Raw genomic sequence first — 17,434 nt, 5'->3', positions numbered from 1 at the left:
CCAGTGCTGCAGAGTAACACGGGCTGATGTCTGAAAGTCAAAGTTAGGTATATGATGGCACTAGTACACAGTGTCAGTGTATGATTCAAAGTACGAGTGGTTCAAAAGTTAAAGCCTGGGCCGGCCCGGTGGCGCAGTGGTTTAAGTTCACACGTTCTGCTCTGGTGGCCTGGGGTTTGCTGCTTCGGATCCTGGTTGTAGACATGGCACAGCTTGGCAAGCCATGCTGTGATAGGCGTCCCACACATGAAAAAGTAGAGGAAGATGGGCACAGATGTTAGCTCAGGGCCAGTCTTCCTCAGCAAAAAAGAGGAGGATTGGCAACAGATGTTATCTCAGGGCTATTCCTTAAAAAAAAAAAAAAGCCTATGATTTTGGTTGACTCCTGGATTCAGGCAAAATTAGCAATTCTTGGAAAGTGAAAATTAACCTAGTCTATTTAATTATGAAAATAAGCAAGTTTGATAAGTTTGAAATACGTGTATGAAAGAAGAGAAAATTTCAGGAAAGACCGAGTAGTAGGCAAGGATGAGATATTAGGAAAGGTAGTCTTTGAAAACTTCGGAGAAAGTAAGCTCGGTGGAATGGATTTGGAAAAGGAGGAAAGTAAGGAAGACGATTATACGAGGCTGATGAATAGTTAGGGAGTTTGAGCAGAATTTGGGGTATGATATATTTTGTCTTTGTTTTTGTTTTCATCCATTATTATAGAATGTGGGTAAATGACTGTATGTGGTACGTCAGAATCTTTAATTTTTACTGTAATTTTTGTGAAAAAAGTAGTTAATGGGACATGGCTGTACTCTAGCGTTTTTGAATCATTTTATATTCTAGCTGCTCAGTTTATATACTCACGACGTGACAGCCCTTCAGTTGGTGAGCCGGTGGAAGAATATGATTATGAAGACCTGAAAGAGCCCTCCAGTGCACTGTTGAACCGTCAGCTAAGTGGAGTTGATCAAGGTATAGAAAACATACTGTATCTGTGTTTCCTGAGAATGATTAGTAATTAATATATTTGAAGGTGTTGGTTTTATGATGATTGTTCATAATAGTGATTCTGGGTAGTACTGGTACAAACGAATCATTTCTTCAAGGAAAATTTACATTTATTAAGTGTGTTTTGTGAGGAGTGCATGGTTAACTGTACAGTTGAAAAGTTGATTGGCTGTTATTTAGTAGCTGGAGTTTTTGATTGAACTCTCCCATTATTCATCTCCTTAGGAGAGAAGCTTGAGTGTTTTTGTTCTTTTAGCAATATTTATTTTTTCATAAGCTCTATGTGGAGCTTATGATTAGATTACAGAAGCTCATTTCCTTGCAAAATGTTAGGTTCCAAAAGGCTGGGTTTAAAAAAAGTTTCTTTTCAATCCAAAGTAACACTATACAAGTCCTGATTGGTCTTATCTGTGGAAATTAAATTTCAGGATAAAACTTGTAAATGGTAATGACGTTCATTCTGAGTTTGCTTCTTTTCACTTTGGTTAAAAATTTTAACAAAGATATTTATATTTTGGCTTTGGCCTTTTTTTTTTTTTTTTTTTTAATTTGCTGAGGGAGGTTGGCCCTGAGCTAATATCTGTGCCAGTCTTCCTCCATTTTGCATGTGGGTTGCCAGCACAGTATGGCAGTAGTGTGGATCTGTCACTCAAGCCATAGATTGGTGAACAATGTGGCAGAACTAAAATGGCCCGTGTAACAGTAATGCCACCTGTTGGTAGTGAGCAGGGCTGAGCCGATTTGCTCTTTCTTTGGAGTGTGGCTTTGTTCTATAAACATTTTTAAATTGAAAATTTGTAACAGTTAATTTGAAAACAGAAAGAGGAAATGTATAAATATGAGAGCTGATCTTTGAATAAATTAGTAAGATATATATCAGCTACTAACCAAATCAAGAACAATGGAGAGAAAGCACAAATATACAAAATTAGAAAGTAGAAAGGGAAAAAACAGATAAAGATTTAAAAAATTTCTTTATCAACTCTCAAAATACATTTGACAGTCTGGGTAAAGTTTGTAAAGGAGGTGCTGTGTAAACTCGATAGCATTTGATTGTAGTTTTAAAGAAAGTGTCACAGTTGTCATTGTGGGGTGAGAGGATAGGAATAGAGTAGAGGTCTTCTACTCTTTCTGCTCTTTCTCAGAATGATTATGGAGGTTTGAAATTCAGAGGTAAGTTTGAGAATGAAAGTTGATCATTTCTACCTGATGTGTAGGTAATTGCGTGATAACAACAATGATGATTGTGGCTAACCTTTACTAAATGCTTTCCAGGGACTGTTCTCAGTGCTGTTCAGGTATTAACATACTTAATCTTCATAAGAACCTTAGAAGGTAAACCAGTTACTGTCCTCATCTTACAGGGTAGGAAAATGAGATACAGAGAAGTAACTTGGCCGAGGTTGCACCCGGTAGTAAGTGACATTAGGATATGAACCAAGACAGCCTGACTCCATATCTCTACTCATTGTGTATGTGTAGAAAATAGTTGCTGTAATTAATAAGGAGGGCCCTGAGGCTAGCTATACTAACTGTTCTCCAGTTTCAGGAATTCATGTTTTTATGAAATAGGTATACTTTTCCAAGTGTAACTTACTAGCCTAAAGTTAATCTTGTACTCAAGCAAAGCAGAATTACCCATATATTTGAGGAATTTATTTTTAATAATTAAAAAAGCAAAGAGAAAAGTATCAAATACTTTTTTTTTAAAGGAAGGGATTGCTAGTAGATTCCTTATTCAACATGTAAACATGTAAAATGTAATATAATTGCATTCTGTGAAATGGTTTCATGGAGCACGGAAGACCTGCGTTCTGTTTTGATTACCGTTCACTTAAAGGTGCCAGGATTTTCTGTCATCTTAGCTTTATGAATTAGAGTTTGCTTGATAGCCCTGGGTCATAGAAGTATTGTGAGGATTACAAAAGATATGTATATATCTCTAAGTATTTCGAAAATTGCCCAGTGCTATACAAATATAAATGAATATGTTCATCCATTTTTATTCAGTGGCCTCTGGGTACCAGGTACTATTTTAGGATCTAGGGATATAAAACCTCTGTTTTTGTGGAATTTACATCATTATGAATATTAGTAATTACTTTTTAGAGTAATGTCATCAGAAAATAAAAATCCTTAAAGATTTTATACTTTCAGATTTAAATTTTTTATTTTTAAAATGAATGTCCATTCTCAATCTACTGGAGTTCCTTATTTTTATGTCATTTTTATATTAAGTTTATCTTGCCCATTTTTGAGGAGTTAGTAAGGATGATTTTAGTTGGCTGGGGAAAACTGAAGTTAGCCTAAAAGGAAACTTAAGGTATTAATTTAAGAAATTAAAAAAATATACTTAGTAATTAACTAGGTTTACTTACAAGTTAGAAATATTCCCATACCTACCCTCTGTTTCTATACATGGAAAAAATCATCAGTGCAGACATCAGTCCTCATCATTGACTGAAAATAGATATTAGTGTATACGGTTTACACTTTTTTCAAGCATTAGTATTATTTAGGAGACATTTATTATAGTGACTTCTTAATAAAATTATTCTCCCGATAAGGGATGATAGGTATATTGTGGATAAAAATATAATCGTTACAAATAATTTTTGCCAAAGCGAAAGGAGAGTTGAACATCCTATAGTTTCAAATCCTTTTTTCAGTTTTGAAGATCGAGTGTTCTGTCTTGAGACCATTTAGTGTAGCCTTTAATTATTGCTGTCTGTTCTAGCTCATCTTTATTCATGCCTTGATCACATGAGAGAGGTATTTGGAGATGATGTGCCAGACGACGTATTGATTGAAGCAGTTCTGAAGAGCAAGTTTGACGTGCAGAAGGCTTTGTCAATGGTTCTGGAGCAAGACAGCCTGCAGAATTTGAAGGTGAAGAGTCAGGGAGCAGTATCTGCAGGAAAGATAGCTAAAGGTATGCTTTTACTTGTTCTCTTTTAGTTGTTTTAAGTTAATGCTTTTAAAGAGGCTTTGATTTGCTTGAGCTGTTCTGAAAAATGGGCAGAAAATTTTGCATGTAACAGTAACTCTTGATTCCTATCAGTTGATTTTCTAGTTTGTGAATTTTTAAACTGAGGGCTTTGTTCCCTTGTCTCTGATAAAGCCTGTTTTTAAATTTTTTTTCCCCTGCTTGTTTGTGTAACTAACAGAATATAGGGGAAATAAAATCAGATAAAAACAAGACAAGACACTTTTTGCTTCTTGTGAATAGCTTAGGGAGCTTTTTAATTATTGTTGTTTTTTAACTCTAATAGTTGAGGAGTTGGAAATTAATAGCCAGATTAATGTCAAAAAATTCCTTTATGCTTAAAGCAGGTATAAATATAATTTGGTTTTATTTAAGTATCGTGACTATCATAATTATAGTTTCTGGCGTTTCATAGACCTTTAATTTTAAATTTATAGAATTTGGGGTTAAATTTGGAGTTAGTTGACACAAGAAGGGAACTCAGGTACCTTTGTGTTAATTGGTATGATATCTGGCGGTGGGAGCATGGTGCTTTGTTAACTGGGTTGATATTTCTTGTAACCTGAGGGCTAGATTTTTCCTATAACAAAGAGGCCTGCAGTCTGTTACTGTGAAATAAAGATGGTTTTAATTTTCTATTTAAAAAATTTTTATTTTGGGGGGTATGTGCTTTTAACTGACCAATATGAGAATGAGGCTGTAATATATCATCTCTGTTAATAGTTTATCCCAGGTCATGGTAGAAATATAGGCTGTTAGTTGTTTGCTTGTATTTAATACAGTAAAAATAAAGAAGATGATGAACCTAGTTCTTTCCGTTGGTGTTTTTGGATGATTTGAATTTGAGACAATCCTGACTATAATTTAAGTATGTTAAAACCTCGTTGAAGTATGTTAAAAAAACATTATAAAATTTGTGAAAATTAGAACATTGACTAACTTGGTATTACATTTGTATGTATCAGTGAACAAAGTATGAAGGTCACTTTAGATGGTTAAAGGAGGGTAAAATTCCTTTATTGTTGTTCCGTAGAGTGTTCATTTTTTATTAAATAATGATCATGTATCACTTTATTCATGTCATAATCAAAAGAATCATTTAGTAATTAAATGCCTCATTTCATGTTTCTTTTTGGTTGCTGTGACTGTCTTCTGCATATGTCAACCATTCATCTGAAAATTAATGGCTCTTGGAAGGTAAGGAGTCTTATTATCTTCCTCTAAAGTGTCATCTGATGATGTTCAACTCTCTTGTCCTCAATCCGCAAACCATTTGGATTGTAGTAGTAAACCCTTTGATTTTTCTGGCCCAGTAGTAAAATATGGATTATATCATAATTCCTCAGTTGTACCAAGTCACTGTTTACTCCATAAAAAAAAGAAACTTGACAGACCTAGAAGTGAAAAGAAACTAGAATCATGTAAGTTAACAAAAGAGCTGTCAGTAGCTGATCTAATTGATGATATGCCAAGAGATTCTTGTGAAAGTCAGCCGTCAGTCAGATTAACATCCACAGATAGTCTGCAAAGTCTGCTTTCACAGAGTCTAGATGCTGATTTGTTGAGACCTCATACATCAGAATGTGTTTCCAGAGATGATTCTGCATTCAAAGGAATACAAGATTTAAAATCCTTAATGATAAAGAACATTGCACCCCATAACTCTCTTTTTATTCAAAATGATTCATTATCTGATTTGCAAAACATTCCGGTACAAAACAGCTTAGGAAGTTTACATGATCCTTTGCTCTTAACTAGCTCACTGGAGAATATGGCTCTTGATAATTTAAATGCTAGTAAAATGACTGAAGTTGGAAGTGTTTCTTTAGTTGAACAAAGTGCCAAGAATTACATTTTAAAAAATGACGATTTGCAGTTTTCCCAATGTGAACTTCCATCCCTAGCTGAACTGTTTCAGGAACACAAAGAAGACAATCCAAGCCAGTACTTTCCTTTACCAGATCTTTGCAGCCAAGCCTCTGCCAATTTCACAGATCTAAGGTTGGGATGTTTTCCCCTGTCACAACCAGCAAATCATTATCAGTCTTCGACTGGGATATCAGAATTAACAGGATCTCTGTCGTCTTTGGCATTTCATAAAGCTTCTCCTACGAGAGACCTTGAGGATTTGTCACTTTCTGATTTGATTGCAGAAACGATTGATATAGACAACTCTCAGATTAAGAAAGATTCCTTTACGCTCAGTTTATCTGAAATGAGGTCACCTGGATTAGATTCAAACATTGATCTTAGTGTCCTTATAAAAACCCCAGATTTTGTTCCAAAACCTGTAGCAGCCCAGTCAGTTGCTCCAACACCAGGAACTAAAGTTCCAAGTTCAAAGTTAGGGAAAAACTCCAGTTCTGCTAAGGATAATAAGAAAAACAATAAAGGTTTCCTGACTAGGAAACCAGCTATTTCTGCCTCTTGGACCAAGGCCCTTGCTGCTAGACCTTCAGCTTTTGCTTCAACACTCTGTCTTCGTTACCCATTGAAAAGCTGCAAGCGACGCACCCTAGACCTCTATAAGACTTTTCTCTATAGTAGACAAGTTCAAGACATAAAGGACAAAGAAATAAGTCCTCTTATAGCAATAACTCCATTTGACTTCAAATCAGCATCTCCTGATGACATTGTAAAATCTAATCAAAAGAAAGCTTTTACTAGAGAATAGTAACAAAAGGAAAACTTGATAACTGCTGTAGAGCTTTTTATTTTAAATTAATTTTAAGTCTTTATAGTGTTACTTTATGAGATTTAAGTCGTGATTTTTACGTTAAAGTTGTCTTAAGTTAGTTGATAACTTTAGTTGATATGTGTTTTTGCACTGAAATCTTTTTTTACTGTATCTTCTTTTAGTGATAACTGGCTTTATTTAAGTTGATAGCCTGGAATGGGTGTATCTTTACAAAGTGCATATGGAAACTTGATATTATGAAATCAAATCTCAGATATTTTTGTTTGAAGCATTCAAATTTATAAGTTTTTACAATGAGACATTTTCTTTTATAAAATATTTTTGTGTTTTGTTCTTAAAAATGCCACCACTTGGGATTATAATTTAGTGATAAAGCTTTCTCTCATGTAGCATAGCATAGCTGAGACAATATTATATTTTAAAATATTAGTGATATCATTCCCAGTTTCATTATTTTTCTGTAGGTGAATACTAAAATATTTCTATTAGAAAGTCTTAAAACTCCTGAGTTTTAAGAATACTGTGGAGGTTGTTGAAATACATTTTTGGTGATAATAAAAGGAAAATCCTTTAAGGGACCATGTAAATATTGAAGTTGCATTAATACATAAATTATTTTTATACATTTTCAAAACCATTTGTCCTAAATGCACACTTTAAAATAAATCTATGCAAAGTGTTTTCAAGTATGGTTGTAAGTTCTTTGAATAGATAATTTTATCAGATCTTTGTAACTTTTTTTACTATAAGCAATGAAATGTGGAGTTTTTCTCTTTGCTACTGCCACCTGTGTGCATAGAATGACAAAGTTTTAGCAATGGCAGACCAAATAAGAGCTCTTCTAGTCAGTAGAACAAGTATGAATTCATCCTCTAGAGCAGTGGTTCTCAACTAGCCGTCAGAATCACTGGGGGAGTTTTCAAAACACAGATGCTGTGGCTTCACTCCAGACATGGTGACCCAGTCTCTGAGGGATGACGCTTAGGAATGTGTTTTCAGAATGGTCCCCTGGTGGTTCTAATGTGTTACTTCTCCTTGAGAACCACTGCCTTAGAGAAAGAAATCAGTAGAATGAAACGAATTGCTACTGCTAAGAATGACATCTGACCAACTAGAATTTATATTTCATATTTTTTAGTAATCAGGAGTTACCAGGGAAAATTACTAATAAGGAATTATGGTCTCTTGCATAGGAGATGCTGACATTATTAGTATTTCTTGTGGGAAAAAATAGTATCTAAAATGTTACTTCTTAATGAAAATAAAATATCTAGCCTTTTCTCAGTAAAGATGTTTTTCTGTGGCAGCTGCTTCACTATGCAATTCATATTTTTTTTTTTGTATTTCTTGTTTCTCTTTATTTTCAGAATGACAGTCCAGAATTTTTAGCTGTGTGCCATGTTTTTAATCCAGTGTTTTGGTGGGAAAACTTAAGCCAGCATTCTGTTGTCATTTTTCTTGACCACTTTCTTGTGGTGTCTTCTGGTCTTGTTTTTAATTGTATATTTCAGCACACATCATATTGATGCCTAGGAGACATTTAAGTCATAAGTTTTATTTTATGATCACTTTTAAAGTTTGAATTATCCCAACTGCTGATTTTATTTTTCTAGTCTTGAATTTTAGTCATACATTTTAGTAATTTTGAACTAGTAGTATATCATCAACTAGATTTATAAGTAGGCAGTCTCTAACCTAGAAATGAATTGTATTCTAAGAGTTTGCTTGGACATGACGGTAATTCCTGATAGATTAAGTGCTACGCCAACAACATGAATTCCAAATACTTATTTAACCCATATTGAAGTAGAACAGTGCTACTGTTATTTTACCTTCTTCTCTAACAAACTAATTTTCAAGTGGAAATAGAATACTCTTTAAGCCCTGTATAGTATATCTTGTAGAGTGAACTGGATCTCCCTTTGTTGGCCGATTAGGATTGTAACTACCACTTATGAGCATATTTGTTTAGGGGGGAAAATTTCTGTATTACAGGGTGATAGGGAAAGTAACAATTCTAAAATAAGTCTCCCTATTTCCCTTGTCATGATGACTGGTCTCTCAGGCATGTATTTGACATGCACTTGCCCTGTTGAACAAGGGGGTGTCACAGTGTCTGAGATTCTGAGGGTGGAACCAAGAAAACCCTGCCCCTTCCGCCCTTGGCCATTGGCCCTTGGTAAAGAGCCCAGTGCCTGCATGTTCATGGATACGCTCCTAGTGATGACGGTTGCTTGCCCTAGGTGCTTCTTCTGCACAGCTGCTGTTTGTTGACTGACTGCTGTCTGGATAGCTCAGGTATGCTAAGTGTTTTTGGCTTATTTTCCACTTCAAATATCAATTTTGAAGTACAAAGCCATTTTTATGACTATTATGATTAAGTGCGTTAATATTTTACTTAAGAAATACAAATAATATAATTACATTCTAAATGATGTAAAATAACAAAGGACATTTGAAGTAACCATTTTTATTCTTCACTCTTGGTTTTTGAAGAGATCTGATGTTCGTGGATGTTTTGTCCTTTTGCATTCTGAAGTCTTTGGTTGGCTGTTTACGTTACGGTTCTTCTTACCATTAATTGCCAAGAACCAGGGTTTCCCTCCTGTACAGAGCACTTTAACTTTTTTTTGTTTTACCTTTTTCCTGTGTCCTAGTTACTAAACTGGCATTCTAACCACTTGTCCTCCCTTAGCTGTGAATCCTTTCTTGAACTTTTCTTGTAGCCTTTTTCTTCTCATAGGTAGTAATAACTATTCCCAGTGTATTATATTTAATTTTTAATATTCAGTGGGAGGTCATGCACCTAATTTTCACACTAAGGATAAAACCTAGTCCACTGCTTTTCTTTGTATGTAAAAGGAAGTGCTGTCAGATAAACACGGTTAAGAGAAAAATAATGGGTTCGTAGATGATTGGTTGCCTTTTAAATTGCCCCTGAATCTTTATGTGGACCATTGCAAATAAACATATACGTAGTTGTATATTGAGGAAGAACTTTGTATCAATGAGTTTTCTATTTTATGTTTGCTCAGGTGTATATTTGGTTATGAAATCAGTTTTGTAGTAGCTGAGAAGTTTTCTATCTCATATCAACAAAGATAATGTTGACTAGACAGGGAGGGATTAGGATGAATTTCTTTACGAGTTTTTTTATAACTGTATAAAGCTCGGTGTATGCAGTTGTATTTTGTAATTTTAATTTTTAGGCTGTAAAAAAGTCACATTTTGAGTGTATTTATACATTTTTGTACAAGCTACATTGAAACAAATTGTATTCTGAGGTTTTCTTAAATCAAATGTGAAAACATGTCACGATTTATCCATTAGGATTTTTTGATATAAGCTTGATATTTCAGAATAGTATTTTAATAATTTATGCTAAAAGTACTGCTTTATGTTTCTCTAAACAAATTTAAAAAACTACCTGATTGTGAAGAACTTCTAAGATGTTTGTCATTTAGAATTCTTGCTTTCCACGAGGTAAAATTTTATATATTTTTACTTTTGGGGATGCAAATAGAAATACTATTGAAGTATAGGTTATGGTGAATATTGGTAACGTAATTGCAAAGGTGGCAGTGGGAGGTAAAAAAATTAATAAAGTGCTTGTTTCTAATGTTGACGTGCCTGATTATATTATTTGACTTAAAGGAAAGCATCATTTTAGTTGCAAGAGATACACCAAGATGAACAAAGGTGTGGTTCTTAGCCTCAGAGGGGAGGGTGTGTGGGTACTTAGACACATAGTCACGTTTATTACAATTGAAATACATAACATTACACTCTCCAAAGCTGGCATCTTTGCCTTCCTGATCCAAGCTGCCGCCACTTCCTATTTCCTGTGTGTGTTAATAGTATCACCATGTTCCAGTTGCTTAAGCCAGAAACGTTGCTAGCAGCATCCTTGATTTCTCTCCCTCATTTACTTATTACAATTGACGACCAGTCCTAGTATTTCTGCTTTACAAATGAGTAAATATATGTGTGTACATATATAGTCGATTGTCCTTTATTATGGTAGTTATGTTTCATAAAGTCATAAATTAGCACAATGAAATATGTGAACATCGACTTAACAAATACTGAACAGTCGCTCCTACAGGAAATACAGGGTTAGGTTCCTCTGCGCCTCTGGGCACAGCATATTTGTCAACCAGTCAATACAAGACCTTATTTTGTGTATCTGTTAAAGACTCTCTGTTTAATATATATTATTTATGCATTATTGATTCATTCATGTTCACCAGCAGCACTATAGCTCATGCCTGAATGAAGCTTGTCTGAGGGATGTGTTTTATTTGTAAGGTGCATCACAGCTACCTTGTGCTTAGGAACATTAGGCAGTGCTTCTCCACTACTCTTGGGGACCATTAAAAACAGCAAAATTACCAACTAAAATCACAATGTGAAGAACATGGCACTGAATAGATCGTGAAAAGGACACTTGTTTACAGCATGAGAGCTGAAACGAGGAGGCGGAGTGTCAGCTTGTTTGACCTCGGCTGGGAATGCGCGTGTTGGGCAACTCAGACTTTTTGCTGCTCTGCATGTGCTCCGAAAGTGACTGCGAAAGTGCCGCAAGGGGTTACGAATAAATTTTAGTGAGTAACTGAATTTGCAGATATGGAATTTGCAAATAGTGGGGATCGGCTGTACGTTTTCGACTGACTTACTACTCTCCGTCCCTGTTGCTACTTTTTCTCTTAAATGCCGTTAGCTTTGGACAGAATTACTGAAACATTTAACTGGTTTCTTTACTTTTCAGTTTGTTTCCCCCCAAACACTTTCTACACTGCAGCCAGAGTAACTTTTTCTAAAATCTAGCTCTTAATTTTCTGTTCCCATGTCTAAACCCTTCAGATTATTTTATAAGACCTTTTGTGAACTGGTTTCTGGTTTCGTTCCCCCCCTACCCAGAGCCACTGAGGAACACCTACCCGAGTTTCCTTTGCTTCTGAGTGCCCCTACCTGCCCTTTCTCCCCCTGGCTGATTGCTCTTCAGGGTGTAGTAGTTCATACAGCACTTTACTCCTGATCCTGGGGTAGGGGAACCTTCGTATGCTCCCATGCTCACTGTATTCCTTTTATTAACACCACCCCATACGGTCCCTTTCCCTTGTAGCCCTCTTTACTGTGCCTCACAGTGCTTAGATCATCTGACATTGTGTGTGTGTACACAGTTGATTTTCTTTATTGTGTCTCCCCACTGTGCATCCCCCCTCCATGTAATTTCGACGAATGCAGGGATGTTATGTATTTACTGCTGTATCCCCAGCTTAGAATATGTCTGGCACGTAAATGTAGGAAAAGATTTAAGGTAAAAAGTGCGTCTCTGTCCTACTACAGTCTCACAGTCTTGTTCCCTAGAGGAAGCTGTAAGCAAATCATTTCTTTTGTATTATTCTCCTAGAATCTTGCATATTACACATAATGTGAACTTACTTTTCTATCCCTACACAAGTCGGAGGATACCATAACGCTTCTATATGCACATCACTTACCTAAGCGTGTTGCCCATCTTTCCTTCCCAGCACCCGGAGATCATCTCGTTCTTTTTAAAAGCTCTGTGGAATTCCATAGTATGTTTGTCCCTGTTGATAAATGTTTTCAGTGTTTTCAGTTACTATCAATAATGACCCCAAAATAAACTTCTTACATTTCTAGGAATTGAATTTCTAGGCCAAGAAGTATATACTTTAAAGTTTTTGTAGATACTACCTAATTCTCCTTAATAAAGGTTACTAATTTCCATACCACAAGTTTATGAGTGTTTCTGTTTGCATTCTCACAGCTATGATTATTACTCTTTTTGGTAGTAAGCAAACCTTATAACTGGAATTTTGTTTTCATTTATTTATATGTCTTTAATGAGAGAGGCTGACTGCTTTGTTATTATACATTTAAATCTATTTTGCAGTTTGTTTTCTTTGAACTATCCCTAATCTTTGCCCGCTTTTCTGCTGGTTATCTTTCATAGTGACTTTTAGGAATATATCTGTGTGTAGGTATATATGTGTGTATATTTAGTATAGTTAATTTATACTTATATATTTAAACGCTAAGGAAATTAGTCCTTTGTTATATGCATGAAAAATACTTTTTCTGATTCTCAGTTTATCCTTTTTCTGGTCATTTTTAGAAGACAAATTGTTAATGTTAATATATTCAAATTTGTCAGTCTTTTGTGAGCTTTTGTTTGAAAGTTCTGCTCCACTACAAGATAATTTTTAATAAGTTATTCCTCTAATATGTTTGACAGGTTCTTTTATCTTTTTTTTCACATCTGAGTCTTTGATCTAGCTCCTATTACGGGGTAAGGTAGGAATCCAGATTGACTACCAACATCTCTCCTCTTTCTAGTAGCTGGATTTGTCCCAATACCTTTTGTTGAATTACACAGCCTTTCTCTTTTTTAACCTAATTTGAAATGCCGTCTTTGACATATACTAAATTTCTCTCTGTCCATCTGTCTGTCTATTTTGGGACTCTGTAGTATTCCATTTCTTTGTCTTGTTTTACGCCAGTGTCAAATTTTTAAGTACTACGGCTTTTTATTACTGTTAGGTTTTTAATATTTTGTAGGTGATCTTGTTTTTCTCTCCATTTTCATAGTTTTCCTGCGTTATCTCATGTGGCTCTTTTTCCCACCTGAGCTTTAGAAACAGCATGTCAAGTTACTGAAAAAAATCCTGTTGTAATTTTTATTGGGATGTTTAAAGTTATCAAAAGATTTTTGGAGAAAAAGTACACTGTTTTCATAGATGCAAAAGGCTTTAGCCATTACACCATTAAACGTTACGTTACTATTTTAATAGATTTTCTGATAGTGTTGTAATCTTGAAATATTGGAACAATCCTAGCTGGTCATGGTGGGTTATTCTTTTAATATGATGGCTTTTGTTTGCTAATATTTTATTTAACATTATTCCATCTATTTATAAAATTAATTTATAGTTATGTGTGTTCCTTGTCAGGTTCTGGGTTCTCTTGTGATGGTTTTATAGAGAATTTAGGAAGTTTTTCTTTATCCTTAAGTAATTTAAAGAGCATTGAAGTTATTTGTTTCATGATAGGATTTATCTTAATATTCTAGGGTCAGTTTTGAAAGTTTTTTTTTCTTAGAAGACTATCCATTTCATCCAGGTTAACAGAATGTATTTGTTTAGCATTGTAGCAAACATTGTCATATTGTTCTTTTAGATTCCTCCATACCATGGTTAAATCTCCATTCTGATTTTAAATATTGTTTCCTTTCCTCTACTTTCTCCCTCTGCCTGCTTCTTTTTCCTCTTGATTCATTATGTTGAAATTTATTTTTCCCCCAAAGATTGGCTCCTAGATTAATAATTAGTTGTACTGGTTTTAATTCATTAGTTTGTGCATTTATCTCTTTATGACCTAATCTGTTTTCCATTTTTTATTTTCTACTTTTCTGAGTGGAACTTTTAACTTAAATGCATTTTTGGTTCTTTATCTTAAACGTTAATTTTAATTTATGAAATTTCAGACAGAAAATAATATAACAAACACTCATGGATTCACCATTTAGTTTTAACAGAAGGTAACATTTTGCCACAAACACTGCAGATCTCTCTCTCTCGCTTTTAAGAAGTAAATTGATCCATTGGAATCCTAGCTTCACCCTGTCCTCGTTTCTCCCACTACCTCATAGTCAATCGGCATTATTGCCATTCTCTCTTACTTACTTAAGTCTCTGTAGTTATTATTTTTACTATGAATGCTGTATTTGCTTGGGCATATGGGTTCTTTTAGAGTTATGTTGTTTTCTGGCTTCTATTAGAGTTAGTGTTATTTTCTGGATAATCTGCAATTTAATTTTGATTTCCTTTGAATGCCAAAAATCTCAAAAGAGTTTTTAAAATTTCCAGGTTGTTGTGGGATTGTTGGCTTTTTTATTTTGTTATGATTACTGATTTCATTGTACTGTTATCAGAGAATGTGGTCTGTCCCCTTTACTTTTTGAAGTTCACTGAGATTTTCTTTGTGGTCCAATGTAGGTTTTTGGTTTTTTTTTCAGTTTTTTCATTTTATTGTACTTTTGTTAAGTTTCACAATTAAATAGCATAAGTATATGCTGGCCTGAAAAATGCAAAATATGATATATTTGTTATTTTTTAAATTGTTGTAGAGTTCAGTATTCTTACTTAAATTCTGTTTTCTTGATTGGTTAGAGACAGAGAAGTAAGTTAAAATAGAAGATATCTTTGCTTTTTTGTGTCATGTTATTACTTACAGATTTTGCCCTGGACATTTTGATATGTAAAGCTACCTGATCTTGCTGTGGGTTTGAATTTCACATTAATGCAGGGTTCCTTTTGGGCTTGTCTTATGCATTTTGCCTTAAATTCAGTTTCACATTAATATCAGGATTGCTGCTTTCTCTAAGTTTTATTTGCCCATCCTTTTGCTTTCAGTGTCTTGAGTCACTTTGCTTTAGTTGTGTTTCCTGTATTTGGGTGTAATTGAGTTTGTCAGAGACTCTGTTTTAATAGATGGTTTTTTCCCATTTATGGGATCGCTAGGATAGATATAATACTTGCTGTCACTTAGAAAATATATTATGGTCTTTCATATTTTATATTTTTATATATGGTCTGTGTTTGTTTTGACTTTGGGTATAGTTGGTAATTTGGAAATTTTGTAGTTTATAATGTAATAACATACTTTAACTTCTTTTAAAATTTGCCAATTTAAACAGTATGTGTTGATCTCTCATTATGAAAGATGAAAAAATTACACATACTTCACTTCCTCTTTGTTTCTCAACAATTCTTGTTAATATTGTAAGTTCTTAGGTAAAGCATGTAGCATTACACCTTTTATATTTAAACTGTTGACTGAATTCTAGCTTTAAACAGTTCTTTAATGAGTCCTGGCTTTCAGAGTTATTCTTTCTCATACTTGACCACTCCCTTTCTCTCCTGATATTTTTAGTATATTATTTATTTATTGCCAAGATTTGTAGCATTTTCATTTTATTCTGTACTCAGAATTTCCTTAGTTTTAAACCAACCATAGTTATTTTTAAGTTGGTTGATTTCTCATGATTAGGCCTGTATTTGTCTCTTGTTTGACATCTGGTTCAACCTCACACCTTCCCCTCCACCCAAAATACACATGTGTGAAGTATTTCCCGAGTTGTTGAGTATGTGGCCATGACTCCGTGACCTGTGTTTGCATGACAGATTGACGAGTAGCAGTCTTTGGCTGTCTTTCTTTCCTGGAGGGCTGTGCAGGCCTTGCTGTCCTGCTTTCTGTTAGTGTGTGTTTCTGTCTAGCCCTGTCTGTTGCTGCTTCTAGTGTGGCTTTTATTTCTGTGGTAGTTTTTTCCTCTTCGTATTTCTCATGAGCTCTGCTGGCTTACTTTTCAACTTTTTCTCCTGTTGTTTTTATCATCCTTTCTTTTCCTCTCTTTGTCTCTCTCTCTCTGTGAGTTTGTGTGTGTGTTTGTGGAGAAAGATTAGATAGAAACATCTTTACTTTGTCTCTTTAGCTGGAAATTTTTTCTCTAAGGCACATGATTAGATTAAATGCTCCCCCCGTTTTTTCAGTTGTGAAACTGGATTGATTTGAGAGGCTTGTGAATAATTTTTCTGGCTATGTGCCATGGCAGGCTTTATTCCAAAGGTTTGGACACTTGGGTGTGATTCCACTGTCCATGTCAAGTGGACTTGATCATGACAGACCACTGAACAGTCTAAAAGGAAATGGCTTTTATTACTGATTTAGAGAATTTTTTAGTATTTCTGTATTTTTTGAATTTTGGAATGAGAACTTAATACCTATATGAAAATTAGCCTTTTATCATGGTAATAAGTTGGAGCTCTAATTTCTAAAATAATGTATTAAATGTTGATGTCTCCTTAATTTAGATAACATTTTAGTTCATTTTGTTAATACACATAATATTGAAAGTCATCAGTAACAAACACAAATAACCTTAGAATAGGTGGTTGTTTTATTTTATTGTATATTCCTATGAATGGACTGCTAAAAGAGTATATGTTTGGGGAGTGAAATCTTGGGATAATCTTTTAGTTTTCTAACGGTATTTTCTGTGCCACCTCAAACCTACCAAGGGGGAAAAACTCCCAAAATTATAAAACTGAGTAACACAGACTCTTATTGTTTTTCCATTAAAAAAATCCAGAAATTGAAATATATATAGTAGTAGTATTTGAAAGGAAAATTCTTGGCAGAAAAATCTTAGTATTTATGGTTTAAAATTTTATAATTAGTCAACCTAACTTGGAAGAGAAATAGTTTTTGACAATATTATTGTGTGAGTGAAGTTTAACTCTTATTGAGGCTTTTTCTAACATTGGGTTTATTTTGATTCTTTTAGAAAAATAGTTGATCTAAAAAAACAGTAAGCATTAAGAAAAAAATAGTTGATCTAAAAATCTGGAAAAAGAATGATGTGTAATTTAAATTTAACATCTTATACAGTTCTTAAAATTGATATTTCCATTGCCTCACAAATAAATTAGCCCATAATTGTTTGTATTAATCAGATGAAGAGTGTTGGTTGTTTAAAAGTTTTGAAGGCTTTGGAGAAATATACTTTGAACCTGTACTTAGTTGAGCTACTATTTTTGATAAGATTTGCCTTAAGTAATATTGGTTTGCCCATGCTGTTTAGAAACATATTGTGCATCACTTTTTTTTTCCCCTTTGAATTTCACCTGGTTTTCCTTTCAGGTGAAGTTTTCATTTAGAAAAGAAAG

General features: G+C 34.2%; 1 protein-coding gene across 5 annotated transcripts in view; it reads left to right on the top strand.

The window, feature by feature from the left end:
* Positions 1-17,434, top strand: part of HBS1L (HBS1 like translational GTPase) — a 78,107-nt gene that overhangs the window by 10,360 nt on the left and 50,313 nt on the right. For 2 of the 5 annotated variants that reach the window (XM_014850576.3, XM_044755455.2), the window contains exons 3-4: positions 835-963; positions 3,737-3,931. In XM_014850576.3, coding sequence (XP_014706062.2) covers positions 835-963; positions 3,737-3,931 — 324 coding nt within the window. Of the gene's footprint in view, positions 1-834; positions 964-3,736; positions 3,932-5,187; positions 7,290-8,926; positions 8,982-17,434 lie in introns of those variants that run through there. The other 3 variants (XM_070496401.1, XM_014850577.3, XM_044755457.2) reach the window with 3 other exon arrangements.

This window comes from Equus asinus, chromosome 24 (genome assembly GCF_041296235.1).
Source record: "Equus asinus isolate D_3611 breed Donkey chromosome 24, EquAss-T2T_v2, whole genome shotgun sequence".
NCBI classification, from domain to species: Eukaryota; Metazoa; Chordata; class Mammalia; order Perissodactyla; family Equidae; genus Equus; species Equus asinus.
This window is presented reverse-complemented; position numbering and strand designations above follow the sequence as displayed.